The sequence below is a fragment of the Stegastes partitus genome, unplaced genomic scaffold (genome assembly GCF_000690725.1).
Source record: "Stegastes partitus isolate 25-593 unplaced genomic scaffold, Stegastes_partitus-1.0.2 Scaffold134, whole genome shotgun sequence".
NCBI classification, from domain to species: Eukaryota; Metazoa; Chordata; class Actinopteri; family Pomacentridae; genus Stegastes; species Stegastes partitus.
The window spans coordinates 531533-549093 of record NW_007577865.1 but is presented as its reverse complement, the minus strand read 5'-3'; the positions used below and the strand labels follow the sequence as shown (position 1 = coordinate 549093).

The following is a 17561-nucleotide window of genomic DNA, read 5'->3' as shown; positions in this document are numbered from 1 at the left end:
TGGGATTTTAAACAGTTTTTCCCATAAGTGTCAAAAAGAAGACGCTAATTAATGCAGCTTTAAGTGACTGTATTCAATAAAATAATTACTTCTGGCTGCCTAAGGCAACCTGCTAATGTACAAGGTTGCCGAGCACGTTTATGAATTATGAGTCTGGAGTCAAAATCATCATGAATATGGATTTCTACAGGACTAAAAAGAAAAAAAAAAAAAAGATATTTTCTCATCAGCTTTGGTCCCGAGACACCTGAACGACTTAAGTTACTGATTTATTGAAGCCATTCTGTTGTGGAACCTTGTTGTGATCGGAACTGGCATTGAGACAAGGCATGATGGAGTGGACAAAATGAGCAAGTTCAACCAAGAGTCACACATAAAACAAATGAGGACATCAGCTCTCAGACCGAATATGAGTCACTTTGCAGCAGAATCAGCATAATGAAAAACGACGTGCTTAACGTGACACTTTGTCCCCTCGATAGGCGGCACATTCCTGCATAATTGTTAGTATGTATTGATTTGCCCTCGATGATCTGCCAGAAGGTATTGCAGGTATTTCAATCTGCCATTTCATTTATTTATCTTTGATCTATTCTTCCAGCCTCCTTCCTTCTTGGCTTCATGCGCCTTTGACTCCCTCAGCTTTGTCTGTTACTGTATTCATTATGGTTTGTCATTCTAAAGCGATTCGTATAAAAGCTTGCACAGCGTACAGCCGGTTTTTCTGCATCTGATTAATTCATTCAGTTCCGCTTTGCTTTGTCCTTTAATCCTGTCCAGCTGTTGCTTCATATGGTACACCTGCACATGTTTCACAATAAGACCTTTGAAAAACCTTTGAGTTAGGAAAGTTTCTGTCCAATGAAACGCTAGAAAGCCAGTGGGAGTGGATCAAAACTAGATTTCTCAATAAAATACGATGAATTGCACTCCTCAAACAAGAAGGAATAAGAAGTAAGGCCTTTGTAGCCGAGGTAAAGAAAGGCCCTGGTCACTATTTTAGCACAAATAGAAATACAGTAAATGTCAATTGCTACGGAGCTTGGTGGGTGTGATAGAATCGCACCCCTTCCAAGCTGTTTGCATCTTAGTTCTTCCGCCTTCTCTTCAAACTGTCAATGAAAAGTACACCCAACGCCGTCATGGCACATCTCCGAGTCTCTCCAGCAAGGCCACAGCAGCCTTCCTTACGCACAACCATTAAGCACGACTGTGGCTATTTATAGGATCTCCAGTGTCAATTATTCATCACATGCAACCGCAAACCCTCTGGCCATGATATCTTAATCATCATCATCAAACTTCAGAGAGGTAATTAGTGATTCAGTTGCAGTGTTCACAGCGCGCCCCATTGAAAAATGTTTCGTACTGAAGGCAAGTATGAAAACATGATCACATGAATGTACACGTATGAGTCAATATAATATGAAGAGATGTTTGCTTGGTGCCATTGAGTGGCTTACTATAGATTACTGTTTAGACTTTAAAACCTCATGACTGACGCTCACACAGTCATCATCATCATCAACAGGCCGCGCAGGTGGCAGATGACCAGAACAAATAATTTATTCATTCAGGTGTTTGGGGACTAATTTAGATTTTATCTCTCAACCTGTTTTTAAAGTGTGCCTGTGGTGCACACTTCCTCACTCAATCAAATGATATATCTCTATTTTGTGTCCCTCTGGCTTGATGTTGCAACCGACAGAAGTAATCATCACGTCATAAGAAACGGATTTGCTTTAAAGTGGTCGTGGAACCATTCATAAACTACGTACACTGTTCAGCCACAACATTAAAACCATCGTTATAATATTGTGTTGGTCCCCCTCGTGCTTCCAAAATAGCTCTAACTCACTGGGCCATGGACTGGACACAGAGCTCTGGGGATGACCTGTGGTGTCTGGCACTGGGATGTGAGTTGTGGGGTAGGACCTCCATGGATCGGATGTGTTCTGGATCAGACTGGGATGTGAGTTGTGGGGTAGGGCCTCCATGGATCGGATGTGTTCTGGATCAGACTGGGATGTGGAGAATTTAGAGGCTGGGCTATTTCTCATGTTCCTTACGCTGCTTCCGAACACTTTTTATGCTTTGGCAGGACACGTTGTTCTGCATTTGTCTGCATACGTTCTTAACTTTTAACATGTCTTTCCTCCACCTCAACTTCCTCCCACCATATCCTTCCTGTTTACTTTCTTGTTTTCTTCAATATCTCCTTTCTCCCCATATTACTTCCTGTTGAACTCCTCCCTTCCCACCGCTATGTTGGACAACTGAGAGCACTCGTATCTCTAAACAGGAGCCCTTCTTTCATTTTCTCTGTTAACACCAGGCAGAAGAACTTTGCCCGAGGCATCGAACAGCAGCTCCCAGATGGCATGGTGGTGGCGTCGGTGCCAACGGAGGTTCAGTGCCATGAGGAGCTGTCAGACCCTGTGCCCGACCCAGAATACCTCACAGGTATGAAGTCATATTTCATAGTTCAGTCTGCTAGCTCACAGCTGTGCGCGAGTACTTCATTACTGGCTTGTCAGAAATCCTCATTACTAGAAAAAAATCGTCTTCTCGGGGCTTGATAATCAATGTGGGATGCTGTTTGAGATGCATACGATGCTGGCATATGCATCCTGACATATCCATTGTCATTTATAATACAATGTTTGGGCACTCTGCTGCATGGTAAGCAGTAAAAGTAAGAAGATACCCACTGCCAGTAATGTATAGGCCCCTGTGCAGTCCTCATGAGTCCCCTCAATCTGTCAGACAAGGTTGTAGATACTGCCTCAGTAAACCTACTTTTTTTTTTCTTAAATTAGAAAATTGTATGCAAACATTACAGCCTCTTGCAATGTTAAGGTTTAATATGTAGGGTTAGATCTCGTGAGCCCGTCTCCCCTCTACATGCCCGGATAGGAAACACCATTCATCCACTGGCACTGAGAGTCGGCCTTTGGTGTCAGTTGTGTGGTGCAGATTCCTCCAGTGACTAATTCCTACGGGACACCTGACTGAAATATATGCAGGATAAAAAGCCTCTGTGTGGAGTTCTGTCGCTGTAGGTCTGGCAGCTGTGTGTTAAAGTGTCCAATACCCAAGTGGATCCCAACTGACTCAAGAGAAGCTGTGATCATGTGGCGTTACACTGATCGCAACAGAAACCAGAGGCGAGGGTCCTTGTTTAGTTCCAGCTCCCTTTGGATTGGTTCCCTTTTTTTAAAAAATATAATTGTAAGTCATATGTTCCACTGATCTAATCCCCCAGTGAAAACCTTTCTTGATGGATTACATTTTTCACATATTTTTTTTAAGATTAGATTTGATTCAACTTCATTGTTATTGTACAGCCAGAGAAATGCAATTATATAAACAGCATTGCAAAGAATAGTATCATTTACAGATACATGCAGGTAAAAGTAAACTCGACTGCATGACTGTTTTACAGAGAGGTTAAGTTAGAAATAGAAAAGTGTGCACATATGAGGGCTCTTCAGTATAAAAAACTATGTACAGGCGGTGTTGGGGATATAATATAAATAATGCAATAGTAATCTAAACAACAATGGAGGTTCAGCCTGTGCAACAATGAGCACAGGCTCATAAAAGTCTTGAGACAGGGCGGTAATGAGTGCAATAATGCTTAGCGCTGTGGTGTAAAGTTCAGCAGGGTCACAGCCTCAGGGAGGAAGGGCTTCCTGATCCGGCAGCAGTGGAAGGTCCTGTTATGTAAAAAAAAATAAAAATAAAATATTCAAGGTTAGGGTGATAAATGATTTCATAGAAAGGTCAGTTTGTACAGTCAGGTTAAGTTGGGATACTCCAGTGCTGAGCAGCATTTTGATAAAATTAGGCTTCCTAAAATGCACAGTTTGACTTCTTTTTTTTTCCTCTTTCTGGCCTCTAAGTATTGGTTGTTTGCCATATTGTCTTGTCAGCCTTATCTGAGGCCAATAATAATACAACTGAAGGAAGCTGAGTAAAATTCATTTCTGTGATTTGGACTGAGTTCAGATATTTAACATGCAGAGTTGCACTATTGACCCACATTGGCGGTTTGTTGATGCATAACGTAGTCTGTGCTGTGTTGCACTTTGGCATCCTCTAACGAAGCATCACTTATCAAGAAATATATCGTCAGAGAAGTCAAGAAAACTCATTGTCCTTTAAGCGTCTAAATGAATTACGTTTATCATACATATCTCCTCTTATAGACTACGAATATTTGTTTCTCTCATGTCGAATACAGTAAAAAAAAAAGCCTCACAGTAACGTCGTCCATGTGCAAAATCTTTTTCTGGCTGCTTCTGTTTTGCGCTCGGAATCAGTCAGTAATAAAGCCGAGGGGAAAATAGGTAGAGCATTAGCAAAATAATTTTTCATCTGGCAAGTGTGTGTGTGTGTGCGGGGGGAGGAGGTGGTGGTGGTGGTGGGTGGGTTGCGCCACCGCTGTCGGGATTCATTAGTCAGCGGTATCAGAAGCCATCTTGCTGTTCTCTTCATTACCAGCTCAACACATGGCAGTGATGTTTGAGCAGTCGTCCAACGTGAAGCTGCTCCTGCTAACACAGAGAGAAAAAAAAGGAAGAAATAAAAAAAAAAAAAAAAAAACAACCCTCAGCTTGCTGTATATCAAGCAACTCCAGAAGGCCAGAAATGTGTGTCATCCATCTGGACGCCTCATTAGCTCCAACGTTTGACCTCACTGTTATTTATTTCTTGCTTAGTTTTACAGTTTTCTGCTCTGAATGTTTGAAATCATGCAGAGCAGTCATACACAGGAGTGTTAGACTGGATCACTGAGAGGAAAAAAAAAAGCATTAGTTTGACAGACAAGTTGTCTGAAAACACAAGATACTCTGTTTTACCAGACGCTGAGAGGAATGCTTTTTCTCATTATTATTTCTCAGTGCTGGCATTTAAGTTGCAGAGCACACAGGCATTTTACAAGAAAAGCAGACATCTGTAATGGAGGGGATATCCCCCCCTCTCCCCCCTGCGCTGCTTGCATAACTAATAATTTCTTTTTTCATGTTTTACTACAATAGCGAGCGTAAAATTAATAATTATATTCCAGCATATTTCCTGTGAATGCTTCATTCAGGCAGCCTGCTGGCTAAGCTTATTCCGGGCACCTGTGTAACTGCCTCTAAATTGCCTCGCAGTGTAGAAAGCAGCAGATTGCAGGATGGGTTTATCGTTTGTTGTTGATATAACAGCCGAGATACAAGGCCGGTCAGGGCAGCAATTCAAAACCGCATCATCCCAGGCTACGTGCGAGGTGATGGACAATCAAATGACGACGATGCAGCCGTGGTTCCAACGGCTGTTTATTGGAAACTTCAGAGGATATTAAAACCGTCTAATCTAAATGGATCTTCTGCTGTCAGGTCGCAAAAGTCCCAGTTCCTCCACCCCCTGCAACCCCTCCTCTGCCGGCACAGCTCAAACCTTTTTATCCCTACATCGCCCCTGGGTTCGCGGTGCACGCGGCCCAGAACAGAGCCCGGCGCAGCAGCACTTCTCCTCGCCGCGCCGGGCCCCGGCTGCAGCAGCCGTGGGATTTATTGAAGAGTAATATCATGAATTGAGATATCATTTCAAAGCACCCAGCAGAGCACCACAGCAGCACACAGCGTACTCTGGGACACAGTGGTTTCCAGCTCTTGTCCCCGCCAATGATAGAAGCGAATTAATGCTTGATGCCGGAGGGAGCATGGAAAGTACAGTGTGGTGGTCCGAAGAAAGGGACATCGAAAGGAGTGAAAATCCATCTTCCAGAGAATTGGAGTCCCGACACCACATGTGGATGAACTTGTGTTCAACTGGTTCCACTAGATCTGTTATTTAAAACTAGATAGATAGATAGATAGATAGATAGATAGATAGATAGATAGATAGATAGATAGATAGATAGATAGAGAGATAGAGAGATAGAGAGATAGAGAGATAGATAGATAGATAGCAGTTGTATAGAAACTTTTGATTATGACTGTGTATAGTACTTGCCAGTACATATGAAACCTTTCTGATTTTATTTTAACCCTTTATGGGACAAGTGACCATATTTGGTAACTTCCTTGGACGTTCAATATGGCCGCCCTGTGCCTCTCCTTGAGGTTGAACAACCATGTGCACTTTCATGTAGTTTTTATATTTAATTAACATTTAATTAAATGTTCCAGACACTTTATAAACGCTTTGTTACTGGTTTGCATTGAACTCCACTTTGAGTTATTTTTTGAGATTAGTGACACTAATACCACTACCCCAAGAACAATGTGACTAAATGAACCTGCCAAGCACTTCATAAATACTTAGTTACTGGTTGTGTAAGTGTCATTACCTCAAACTAAAATGTTCTTCTTTTATTTATTGTAAATTCCATTTTTGTTTTTTTAACCATAAACACACAAGTTATCATATATAGTAATTTTGTTAATCTTGTTTCGAAAAAGTGTTTTTTTTTTTTTTTGTTTTTTTTAAGTCACAAAAGTAAAAAATATCGTGAAATATCCTTCAATAACATCCTAGGGTTGAAATTTTAATTTTCCAAGTATTTCAAGGAGTGCCCTATAAAGGGTTAAAGTTTCAAAGCACTCATTCCAGTCCTAATTATTTCTGGCCACTCATTCTTTTTTCCTCATCGTGAACACGGAGCTCGGAAACAACACGGCATTGCGTTCTAGTAGAGAATTATATACACACCTGCTCAAATGCTCAAAAAAAAGAGAAGGCACAGCAATTCTCCTGGCATGAAAACTGGAAGCAAGAAAGCCAACTTGGTTCTGTCCAAAGTTAAAAAAAAAACAAAACAAAAAAAAAACAACTACCTAAATGTCAGACCTTTTATCATGAGTAAAAAAAATCAGATTTTACTAAACATTGTACACAGCAGCCATCTCTCTCAACAACAACAGTAAATTGCACTAAATTATAAGCAACGTTATTTCCTACTATGGATTTATTTTGTAATTTGTAGTCTTACAAATATCAGCATGATTTTGAATGACATTTAGTTACTTCCGAGGCAGAACTCCAATTTCACTTTGACTTGTATTTCATTTGAAGGTGAACATTTTAAACCCCCACAACATATTATCAACATAACTGCAACCAAACCTTACCTCTAATTCATCTTATCTTCAATTTATTGAAGCAACACGTGGTTTATTGTGACATCAAATTTGAACAGCATGAATGTTGCTTATAAAAAACAAAACAAAAAAAAATGTTTCTAGCTTTTAACGGTTTCTTCGGGAAGCTTCAGGTTTTGAGGACTTTTCAGGAGAGAATTTTACAACGTCGACACTGTTCACTGAGAAAAGCTGTGAAATATAAAAAGCTCCAAGTCTAGCTGCTTCCTTTGTTTGTTAACAATTATGCTCCATTCTCATATTTAAGGCTGCTTTCCGTAAAACAATCCTGCCTTAAAAACGGCTTCGGCAAGCGCCGCTCCATAATGAATAGATCCAACGTGTCTACCAACGTAAATAAAGGATCCGGCGTCTGACAGCAGCTACATAACGCTGTGTTCTCGCTACTGTGTCGGACGGCGCGGGGAAAGAAGGAACAACCCTCCAGCTCTTTTATATTTAAGATGTTTCTCAATAAAGTGACACACTGTTCCATCGCCTTGTCAGAAGTGATGCAAGTATCATATAAATGCCTCATGAAAGCTGACAAGCAATCACTCATGGTCCATAAATGCACTCCGTGGAGCTCGAGGCAGAACAAATGTGTTTCATAGTAGAGTTCATATTTTGGCCATAAACTTATTTTTACACACGGGGTAAACAGAAAACAGAAACACCTTATAGTAATATGCGATTGCCCTGGAAGACCTCTCACTGTGCTTCAGTCACTGTTGAGTAATTTCTTAACTCTTTGCAGCTCATCTGCCCTTTCACACTTTGTCATTATTGTGTCTAGAACATTTTTCTTTGCCATATTACAGGACTTTGCACTCAGGCAGCAACAATCGACCCCCTGTGTCTCCTGACTCTTGACTTGTGTTGCCTTGGTTACCTTCACATGCCCCAAGCTCTGTAATAAATCTCTATTTTATCCAGTTTTAAGCATGATGCACTTTTTTACATTCTCATCTTACCTGCACACTATTTAGCACCCCTCCCTTCATTGCCTTTCCGTGACTCGTCGGTGGGCTCCAGCTCAGCTTCCACGCCATCCCACGGCGCGAGGAGACTCCACAGTCCGACTCGGTTTCTTTTCTTCACTAATGCACGAACTGTCGCGCCTGTTTCGGTCTGAAGTCATCTATGTCATCGTAACCCATTATATGTCGGGCTGCCCTTCGAAATCCATTAACCACCTCCATGTACGAAGAACGCCACAGCTAGTGTTCTCACAATAACTCTCACGTATGAGCACATTTATTCTTTTCTCGCCTCATTGCACTGGTTACCAGTGGTGTTCGTAATTGATTTTTAAATTTTATCGCCCCATTTTTTTTTTAAACACAGAGCAGCCGTGCGTCACCTTTTGTGGACCAACTTCCAAACTTTCTCATTGTCCTCTTTCAAAACTATTTTTAAAACTATTTTTTTAATGAAATGGCTTTGAATTACAGTTTATCATTTTGTATTACCCTTTAATAAATTTATTCTCTAGATGTTTATTTCAGTTATTTATCTATTCTTATGTGTCTCGGTTGCATTGTTTATTGTTTGCTTTTGTGTCTGTGAGGCCGTTTATAACACTGTTTTTGAAAAGTGCCATACAAAAAAAAAGTTTATTATCATAATTATTGTCAGAGCTCTGATAAAGCTGACTCATGCCGATAATTTGTGTTCACTTTGGGATGACTCACATGGGCTCTTGCTTAGTATGATTTATAAGAGGGTGGCATATTAACATTAAAATCACTAAATTACAGTGATAAAGACATTTTAACATTTTATTTTCTCAAAAATCGAGTAACGTTCACAAAATGCAGAAAAAATGCTTGAGCAGAGCGAAAAATAATCACAAAGCGTTCCTCAACACAACACAACCTTCAGCTGGATCTGAAAAAAACCATCCACAAAAGGTACCTTGCATATTGCATAGCAGCTGAGTTCTGGAGTTCTGATTATTTTTTAATAAGTTTACGTAGAGCAGGCTTCCAAATATTTCAGCATTGCTAAATTATTTTAACTAGTTTCCGTCTGTTAATGTCTCTGCATGTATGATTACCTTTCACTCTGCACCTGCTTTGCACCTTGCAGTCCAAATCACAGCGCAGGACAGCACACACCCACTCAGTTTCCACTCTAACTGCCATCTGGGTGCAGGTACAGGACCCTGAGGTGCAGAAGGTGCACTGCCATAGCTGCCCTGAATGAGAACATTGGTTAAACCACATATGTTGCTTCGATGTTAGTCTTCCCGTCATTGTTGTGTGCTGTTGTTGGGGGACATACAGCACTGATTCAAAGAAGCCCCCCTGATGCCAGCAAAGGCTGACTAGCAGTGGATCAGCTGATTATGTGTGAGCGACTGTGCTGATTTGATTTGATGGTTGGCGAACAAGGCCACTCTACGACTGCTACGTGCTCGGCATCAATCAACAGACCAGCAGACGGACAATGTGACTAGCTGGTGAACATTGTGCAGCATTTAGCGTTTCACATTTGTGTTTGTTTTGTCTCAAGCACTGGTTGATGCCAACGTAGTCTTAAAAATAAAGGTTCTATATTTAATCTGTAATGACTGCTACTGTTGCTCTCCGTCTGCCAGATGTGTAAATAAGCTACTCTTTGCTAACAGTCGCCTCTGGGATCGACCCTGCTGGTTGGCCGGGGCCTTTCTGTGTGGAGGTTACATGTTCTCTCAGTGACTTATGTGGGTTTTCCGGCTGTTCCACAGTTCAAAGACGTGTATTGTAGGTTAATTGGTGATTCTAAATTTCGCCGTAGGGGAAGGTTTGAGCAAGCATTGTTGCTCTTCGTGTTAGCTCTGTGTGCGACTGGAAACCTTTCCAGGGTGTACTTCACCTCTTGTGCAGTGTCTGCTGGGAGATGTTCCAGATAAAGGTATTATGAAAGAATAGATTCACAGTTTTGCTTATTTTACATCTAAAGGTTTATAAGAACAATCAAGTGTGTTTAACCAATCAACTTGGGCGGCTGTGGCTCAGGTGGTAGAGCAGTTGTCCTCTGATCATGAGGTTGGCGGTTCGATCCCCCGCCCATCCACAGTGGAAGTGTCCTTGGGCAAGACACTGAACCCAAAGTTGCTCCCAATGGCAGGCAGCACCTTGCAGGGCAGCTCTGTCGCCATTGGTGTATGAATGTGTGTGTGAATGGGTGAATTAGAAAACATTGTAAAGTGCTTTGAGTGCCGCTAAGGTAAAAAAGCGCTATATAAGTGCAGAACATTTACTATTCACCATTTAACTCTTCACTGTTCGTTAATCAGATGTGAGCATGGGGAGATGGAAAATGCTGAATGTTAGGAATCCCACAATGCCAGCGAGGTAATACATGACACAAATATCATCCAAAAGGTGATTATTCATCAATCTAAGCACACAACAGGAGAAGCACCAAAAAGTCAAGGCAGCTGAATTGATTAAGTTTGAACCACATGGAAGTTTGTGTGCCAGACTTCCCATCTAAGCCCCTGCCCATCTGCACGCCGAAGATCACAACAGTAGTTTTAATTTTAGTTTTGGTACCTGAATTAGAAAGAAACATGTTTTCATCCCAACACAGTTCAGGACAGAAAGTTTTTCCAAAGCCGCTGATTCACCAGCTGGCGACATAATCACTGAATCATCCGATCAACAATCTCGTCACCCCCCCACGTGGATCTATTACGGTCATTACGTTCTATGGGGCAGTAATAATCTTCCTTGCTGGCCCTTTAAAACAGATGGCCCGTCATACGCTCATTGAATTGTTTCTTATAAACATTTGCTACCTCTCAGCTGTATGACGGCGAGTCGTGTGAAAGGCAGAGGAAGAACTTGTTTCAGCTTTGAAATCTTGGCCGGGAAAGTGGTGACACCATCCACATGAAGTCACCTGGGGCATCTTCTCACCTTACTGCACCTGTTTCTTTTGGCCTCCACATTTCCACTGAGTGCACAAACACAAGCGTCCAACTCAGTGCTCTCCAGCCCCAGCTAGCTGGCTGGCCGCCACTTCCACTCATCTCCTGGCAGGCTGTCAGCATTATCGCTGTGCCTGCAGTTAATTGCGAGGCTCAGGTAATTGTCCATGGGGTAGACAGACGTGCAGAGGCGGCGTCGGCGAGAGGAACGTCTGTTGAGCCGCGATGAGCGCATGCCACCCCTCTGTCCCTTGCTGATTCGGCCAGGTTTGGTTGCTATGGTCAGTGTATTTGTCACAATGTCAGCACTCCTTGTTCCAGCCCTCTCCGGCCCTCACAGGGGTGAAATCATTCATCTTCCTATTCATCTCCTGGCTTGGGAGCCATTCATCACGAGGCCAGAGACCTCCATCAATTATTCCGATGGGAGAAAGAGTGAGGAAAGAGAGGCTTTTGAAAGGCAAATACATCTTGATTTAATTGGAAAGCAAGTATGCTCAAGGCTGCTAAGCAGATTTCCCCCAAGATGTAGCTTGTGAGATAACGGATGAGAAGAAAGACGATAGACAAAGAAAACTGAGGAGAAAAAGAGACAGAGGAGTAAGAAAGATGGGGGGTAAGGCCGTGGAAATTTTAGAAGATGAAAGACAGAAGGCAAAAGAACAAAAACCTGAAGGAGGACCCAACAAGTGAATGAATGACAACCATTTTTCTCTACAGTTACCGGGCAGGCGGAAGAGCAGAGCCGGGACAAAGGAATCCATCGGTGAGGGTTAGAAGGGCAGCAAAGGGGGTTTGACCCGTTCTCCTCCTCTGCTATCAGCCATATATAATGACACCGACTGTGCTATCTACAACACACACATCACATCTGTCTTTGCATCGGTGTCTGTGTGCGCTCAGGAAGATGTAATGCAACGGAGAGCGCCAAAGGTGAAATTTTCGCCGCTGCCAGTCGCCACAGCTCTGCAGCCGATCTCCTGTCACTTGTCATCAAAGCCACGGATTTATGCTGATAGGTTTGCAGAAATGGCTGACAAAAGAGGTTAGGTGCTCAGAAGAGAAGTTTCAAAGGACAGAGACGAGATTGGAGAACGCCGCTGAGGATGTTTTTCAGAAGTTCATACGTTTCAGAGAGGACATTTTTAATGTAAGAAGTTACAGAGTAAGGTGTCTGTGACTCGGGTAAATATGATATTGAGTCCAGCAGAGGAAGGCGGCTGTTCTTTGACCCCAGACTCAAGGACCTTGAGGGCCCCAGGTTTGGCAATTCAAGTGTTATTTGTTTTTTATATGTACGTTACATTAAAACCAAAAAAGAGAGAGAGATGTCCTAAATGGCTGCCATATTTTTAATAACATTTTTTATGTTTTATAGAGGAATCCTTTATAAAATGATTATGTTTGTTATACCTTCTTATAGTGGGTCATGTGGGGTTGGGGCTGTAGGCTATCCATAGACTGTATGTTACAATCCAGCAGTCTAAGGTAAGCTACGAAGGTAATAAAAAGAGCAGATGGATGCTGTTTAGCCAGAGGGAACGGTGGTGGGTCTATTGAAAGACACGTATTTGAACAAAACACAAAAATCAGGAACTAAGGGTGAAAGGTGCTACTTAAATTAAATAAGCAAACAAAACCAAAAACTGACTTCTTCTTGAGGCTTGGGTAAATCTAACCTACCTAACAACAAAAAAATATCTACAAAACCTAGCGACACTTACCAAACTAAAAACACATGGGAAGTACAAAAGTAGCACCACTATCCACAAGCGAACAATGATTTACAAACCAAGAGGTTTCAACAGTCAAAATGTCCCTAACTAAGCCCTCGAACCTCAACCAAACGAGTGTCACAACTAGATCTTTAACAGGATAACAACTCAAACACATGGATGTGCTGAACGCCAGATGAAAGCTTCCACAGAGTGCTGAGGAGACAGGTCCTTTAAAGTCAGGTTTGAGACTTGTTGGGCGCTAGATGTCCGGTCTGGTCCAATCAGCCACCAGCTCTGGAGGGGAAGACGTAGACGTAGATGTAGGCAGAACAACGTAGGGGCCATTCGGTGTGCAGGACCAAATCAAGAGCGATGTTGGGTGATTCCCCTTGTAGACTCTCATACAGTCTTCACTTCTTCAACTGAAAGAGTCGCCCCCTGCTGGCTGTGAGGATAAAAACAGGTTTAAGTCACTTCACATTCCCTTTACTTTTCAAACCCAGACGCTACGTCCATCTTGTATCGACAGCCTGTGACCCCATCCCACCTGACGTTTGGCAAGAGGCTGGGTACAACCTGGACCGGTCATCAGTCAGTCACAGGGCTGACACGTAAAGACAGACAACCATCCACCCTCACATTCAAAAGCAAATCAGCATGGCAGCTCTGAAGCTAGAAGCCTCTTGCTTTGAGATGACATGCACTACCCACCACACAATGCAGCATCTATGTATGTGCTTTAGCTGAATAACAGTAATTTAATGCTGCATATTCTTCTTCGTCTTCTAATTTATTCCCCAACTTCCCTTGTGGACTCATTTAGCCCTGCATCTACCACTATAAACAGCCCAGTATTCTAGCAATTACTTCCATATTCTTTCCCTTCTTAACAACACTGTAGTTCCTTTGCACATATATAGCACAAAGCAGGGTTTTTTTTCTTGATTCAGTTGAACATATTCTGTGGTTTTGCAGAAAGTACACATTCTTGTACGTTTGCTATAAAATGAAAGAACAAGCAGGCGGACATTTGGTAACTTTTCACTGGCAAAGTAATTACACTTTGAGATGTTTGCTGCGTATTCTGTATCTGTTCATCACCTTGTTTCCAGTAGTATCACAGTCTTGACAGCTTTCAGTTCTGCAACGTGTTGTCGATGCATATATGATGCGATACGATAAGGGGCCTTTTGTAGCCCTAACATTACCCCAATTCCACGTGGAAACCCCACACGAGATTACATTTTGATAACACCTCATATATGATTAAAACCACCAGACGACATCCTGTTCCTTGTAAGGAAGGTTCTTTTTTATTGACAGGATTTATCTGCTTGTACTCCTGCTGATTACATCACTTGAGCAACCTGTCACTGGCACTTCTTCTTTTTTTTTTTTTTCTTCCCGTGATTCGCAGTATTTTCGAATGCACTTGTTTTTTGTTTTTTTATGTGTGTGTGTGTGTGTGTGTGTGTGTGTGTGCGCATATGAGAAAGTGTAGGCGAAGCTTTCATGCCTTTCTATCATGCATCCCCCATGAAATGTGAAATCTTGCCACCAGTGTTTGTAAATCTCATCTGTGATCGTCTTTCACGCTGCATTTCAGGGTTTGAATATATATGTGCCCAAAAAAAAAAAAAAAAGACACTTGAGCTGAAATGTATGAAATCACTGTTGGGTGAACTTCAAACTTTTTCTATTAGAATTTGACTTGACATTTATGCTGAAAGGTTAGGACACAAAGTTAAATGCCAATTGTTCCAAACTCAGCTCCTATCCATTAATAATACATGGTTATTGGTCCGGATTACAGTTTAGGCTAATGAATATCATTGTAATCAGTGCATTTTAATATTTAGAGCCTTGATTAGATTTGAATTGATCACAGTCCTGGGAAGTGAGCCTTATTTATTTATTTAACTTGTTCTTTCCTTAGCCAGAGCGGGCCTTACTTTTGCTTTACCAAGGTCACCCTTTGTGTTACTGTATTCCCTTCATCTTGTCATGTTCAACCTGGCCTCCCCTCAGGTTCCGCCCGAGGCCTCCGCGCACACTCCCCATGCTACCAGGCTTTAGATATGTCAGCACCGAGATGGCACATAATCTATATTTTATAAGGCCTTGATATAATTGGTGGCAGTGAGGGAAGGTCGTGCCTTCGGGGGCCGTCGTCTTCCCCCCCCACAACCCCCCAATGGTTTACGAGACGAAATCCTCAAACAGCAGCCCTCTAGTCAAGAGTGTGGAATGGACACAATAAGGCAGCGACTACAGTGTCACTGTTTTAAGGCGAGTAGGGATGCAGAGCGTGCTGGAGCGCAGCAATTATTCAGCATGTATTTACTTTGAAAAACATGCGTGGGCTATAATTTATTCAACACACAGACAGATTCTGGAGTGAATTCTTAAGTGCGACGACAGTCGTGGCAAATGCGACTGATGACTGGTGTCAGAGCTATAAAAATAACTTTCTTTTTTTTTTTTTTGGTAAGATAAAAGTTCTTAAAAGTTTTCAGTTGTTTAAAATAATTTTTTTAAAGCACAATTTTATACACAGAAGACCTTCAAATGATGACACTTTGCAAAATTGTTAGTTTCCTATTTCATCTGGCTGGCAATAATTGCTAAGCAGGAGACATAGATCTTTTTTTTGTTGTTTGTGTTTTGGATGATGTATAGAGAATGTGCTCGCTGCACCAGTTCAGCTTTCACAACCACTTTATTTATTCACTTCTTTCTTGTTAAATTGGAAAGCCCCTGCTTTAGCATCTGTCCCTCGCCTCCCTTGATTGTAAAGCAGCTTTAATGAAATTTATTGACATGGATCTTATGAAACAGCGTTGCCAAAGCCTTGGGATATAATAAAATTGTTTAATTTTTAACAAAAGAAATTGATCATTTTATTTTACTACAGGGAAGTTATATTGAGTGACCGCGATCTCTCTTTCTCTCTTACTTTTCTTCAGTCTTGATGTCAGTTTATGGTTAACTCCTCTTTCATCTCATTATCATTTCGAATGTAGAATTTCTTCGTGTAATGGCATCAAATCAATAAGCTATAATCAACCATTTATATGCAGCGGTGTTTAAAAATGAAGCTGGTGCTCATTAACAGCTTATTGTTGCATATTTAATTCAACTGGAACAATGATGTTACAATAATAAAATGAAGAGCTTAAACCGAGGTGATAAAATTAGCAGGGCCTGAACACACATGCACTTTTGGTAAAGGTTAAGTTCCAGTCAGCATTTTTCTTTTTTTTCATTCCAGTTGTGTAACAGTTTGCACAGCAAGCAGAGAGCATACCAGATAAGACACATATGATATAAAAGATCTGCAATGTTGAACTACTATGGGGGGAAAAAAAATAGACACAATTCAATCAGTGTTTGTGTTGGTTGTATGTAGAGAAATACAGGCCTGACAGAGGACACAATCACCTCTAGTGTGCTAAAAGTATATATCAGAAACTTCCATTTGTATCCCTGAACATGTTTACATGTATATATACATTGTTGGCCAGTGTCTTGAAATATATATGTCACAGTCCAAATTAAATTCCAGCTGGATTTTAAAACTGCCTAAGCAAGATTGAAATTTTGATTTCACCAAATTAAAATCCTTCTTATATCATAATGAGATTGTAATCCAGCCTGGGCAAATTTTAAATCTATAATCTCCACACGTCACCATGTGTGTGTGAACCTCATATTCTTTTCTGTAACCGTCATAGCGTCATATAAAGAGGTGTGATACATCTTCTGTCATGTTTAACAGTCACACAAGACTGGTACAAATATTACTGATTTTAATTTGCTCTCGGTGAAATCAGTCTTATAATTCTGATTTAAATCAGATTTTTAATTTGGTGTGGTCAAATGTTAAACCTGTCCAGGCAGGCTTACAATCTCAATTTGTTATCAGGATGATTTCAATTTGGTCTAGACGAAATCAAGATTTTAGTTCTGCCTCGGCAGATTTAAAATCTGCCTGGAATTTAATGTGGACTGTGACATATACACTTAAATGTCACAGTCGGACCACTTCTGTGGATTTAGTTGTCTTTATCTTTTATTCTTTCATCAGGCATTAAATTTGGACCCCATTGCTTTACAGCACTTTAATAGATGATCATTGTCTTTCTGTCTGAATAAGTAGAGATCTTGTTTTTATGCAGCCAAGCCTATGAAAAGCAGTAACACCGTGTTGGATCACAGGCAGAGCCGATGTTCACACTGACCCAGACAGCAGCTGCTACACAAGAGCCACACACTCTGAATAACAACCCGCATTACCTCCCTCGCTTAAGTCTCCCCTTCTTATCTAGCTCGCATTTCTAACGTTTCTCAGCATCGCGTGCAACACCTCAGATTCTCGAACAAGCCGTCAAGCTCCGCTAATGTCAGCTGGCAGGTTAAAAAGCTAATTAGCTTCTCTGCTCGCATTAAACAGCACATAACCGTACCTTGGAGGAAAAAAAAAAAAATCCTTTCAGCGTGTTTAGATGCAGGTGTGGTCCTCACTCTTCAGCACCATGCTGTTAACACTGTCAGCCCGTGACATGTAGGCTACAGCAAGTTTGTTTACTCTGTCTCTTGTTCTCCTGCAAGAGCTCAGCCTGCCAGCTACTGTCAGTCAAACCAACACCAGCACAACCTTCCAACCACAGAGGCCAAAAAGAAGCATTTCTGAGACCTCTTTTGCTTCCTTTTGAAACTATTAACCGCACATTTAAATACCGTCGAGACAAAGAGACGACACAGCGGATCAGCAGAAACGTCAGATTCATA

At 41.5% G+C, this 17561-nt stretch overlaps 1 protein-coding gene across 1 annotated transcript in view; it reads left to right on the top strand.

Moving 5' to 3' along the window:
- Positions 1 to 17561, top strand: part of astn1 (astrotactin 1) — a gene marked incomplete at its 5' end in the record, with an annotated part of 380551 nt that overhangs the window by 152807 nt on the left and 210183 nt on the right. Inside the window, one exon of the mRNA XM_008278851.1 lies at positions 2336 to 2463. Within this exon, the coding sequence (XP_008277073.1) occupies positions 2336 to 2463 (128 nt within the window). The remainder of the gene's footprint in view (positions 1 to 2335; positions 2464 to 17561) is intronic.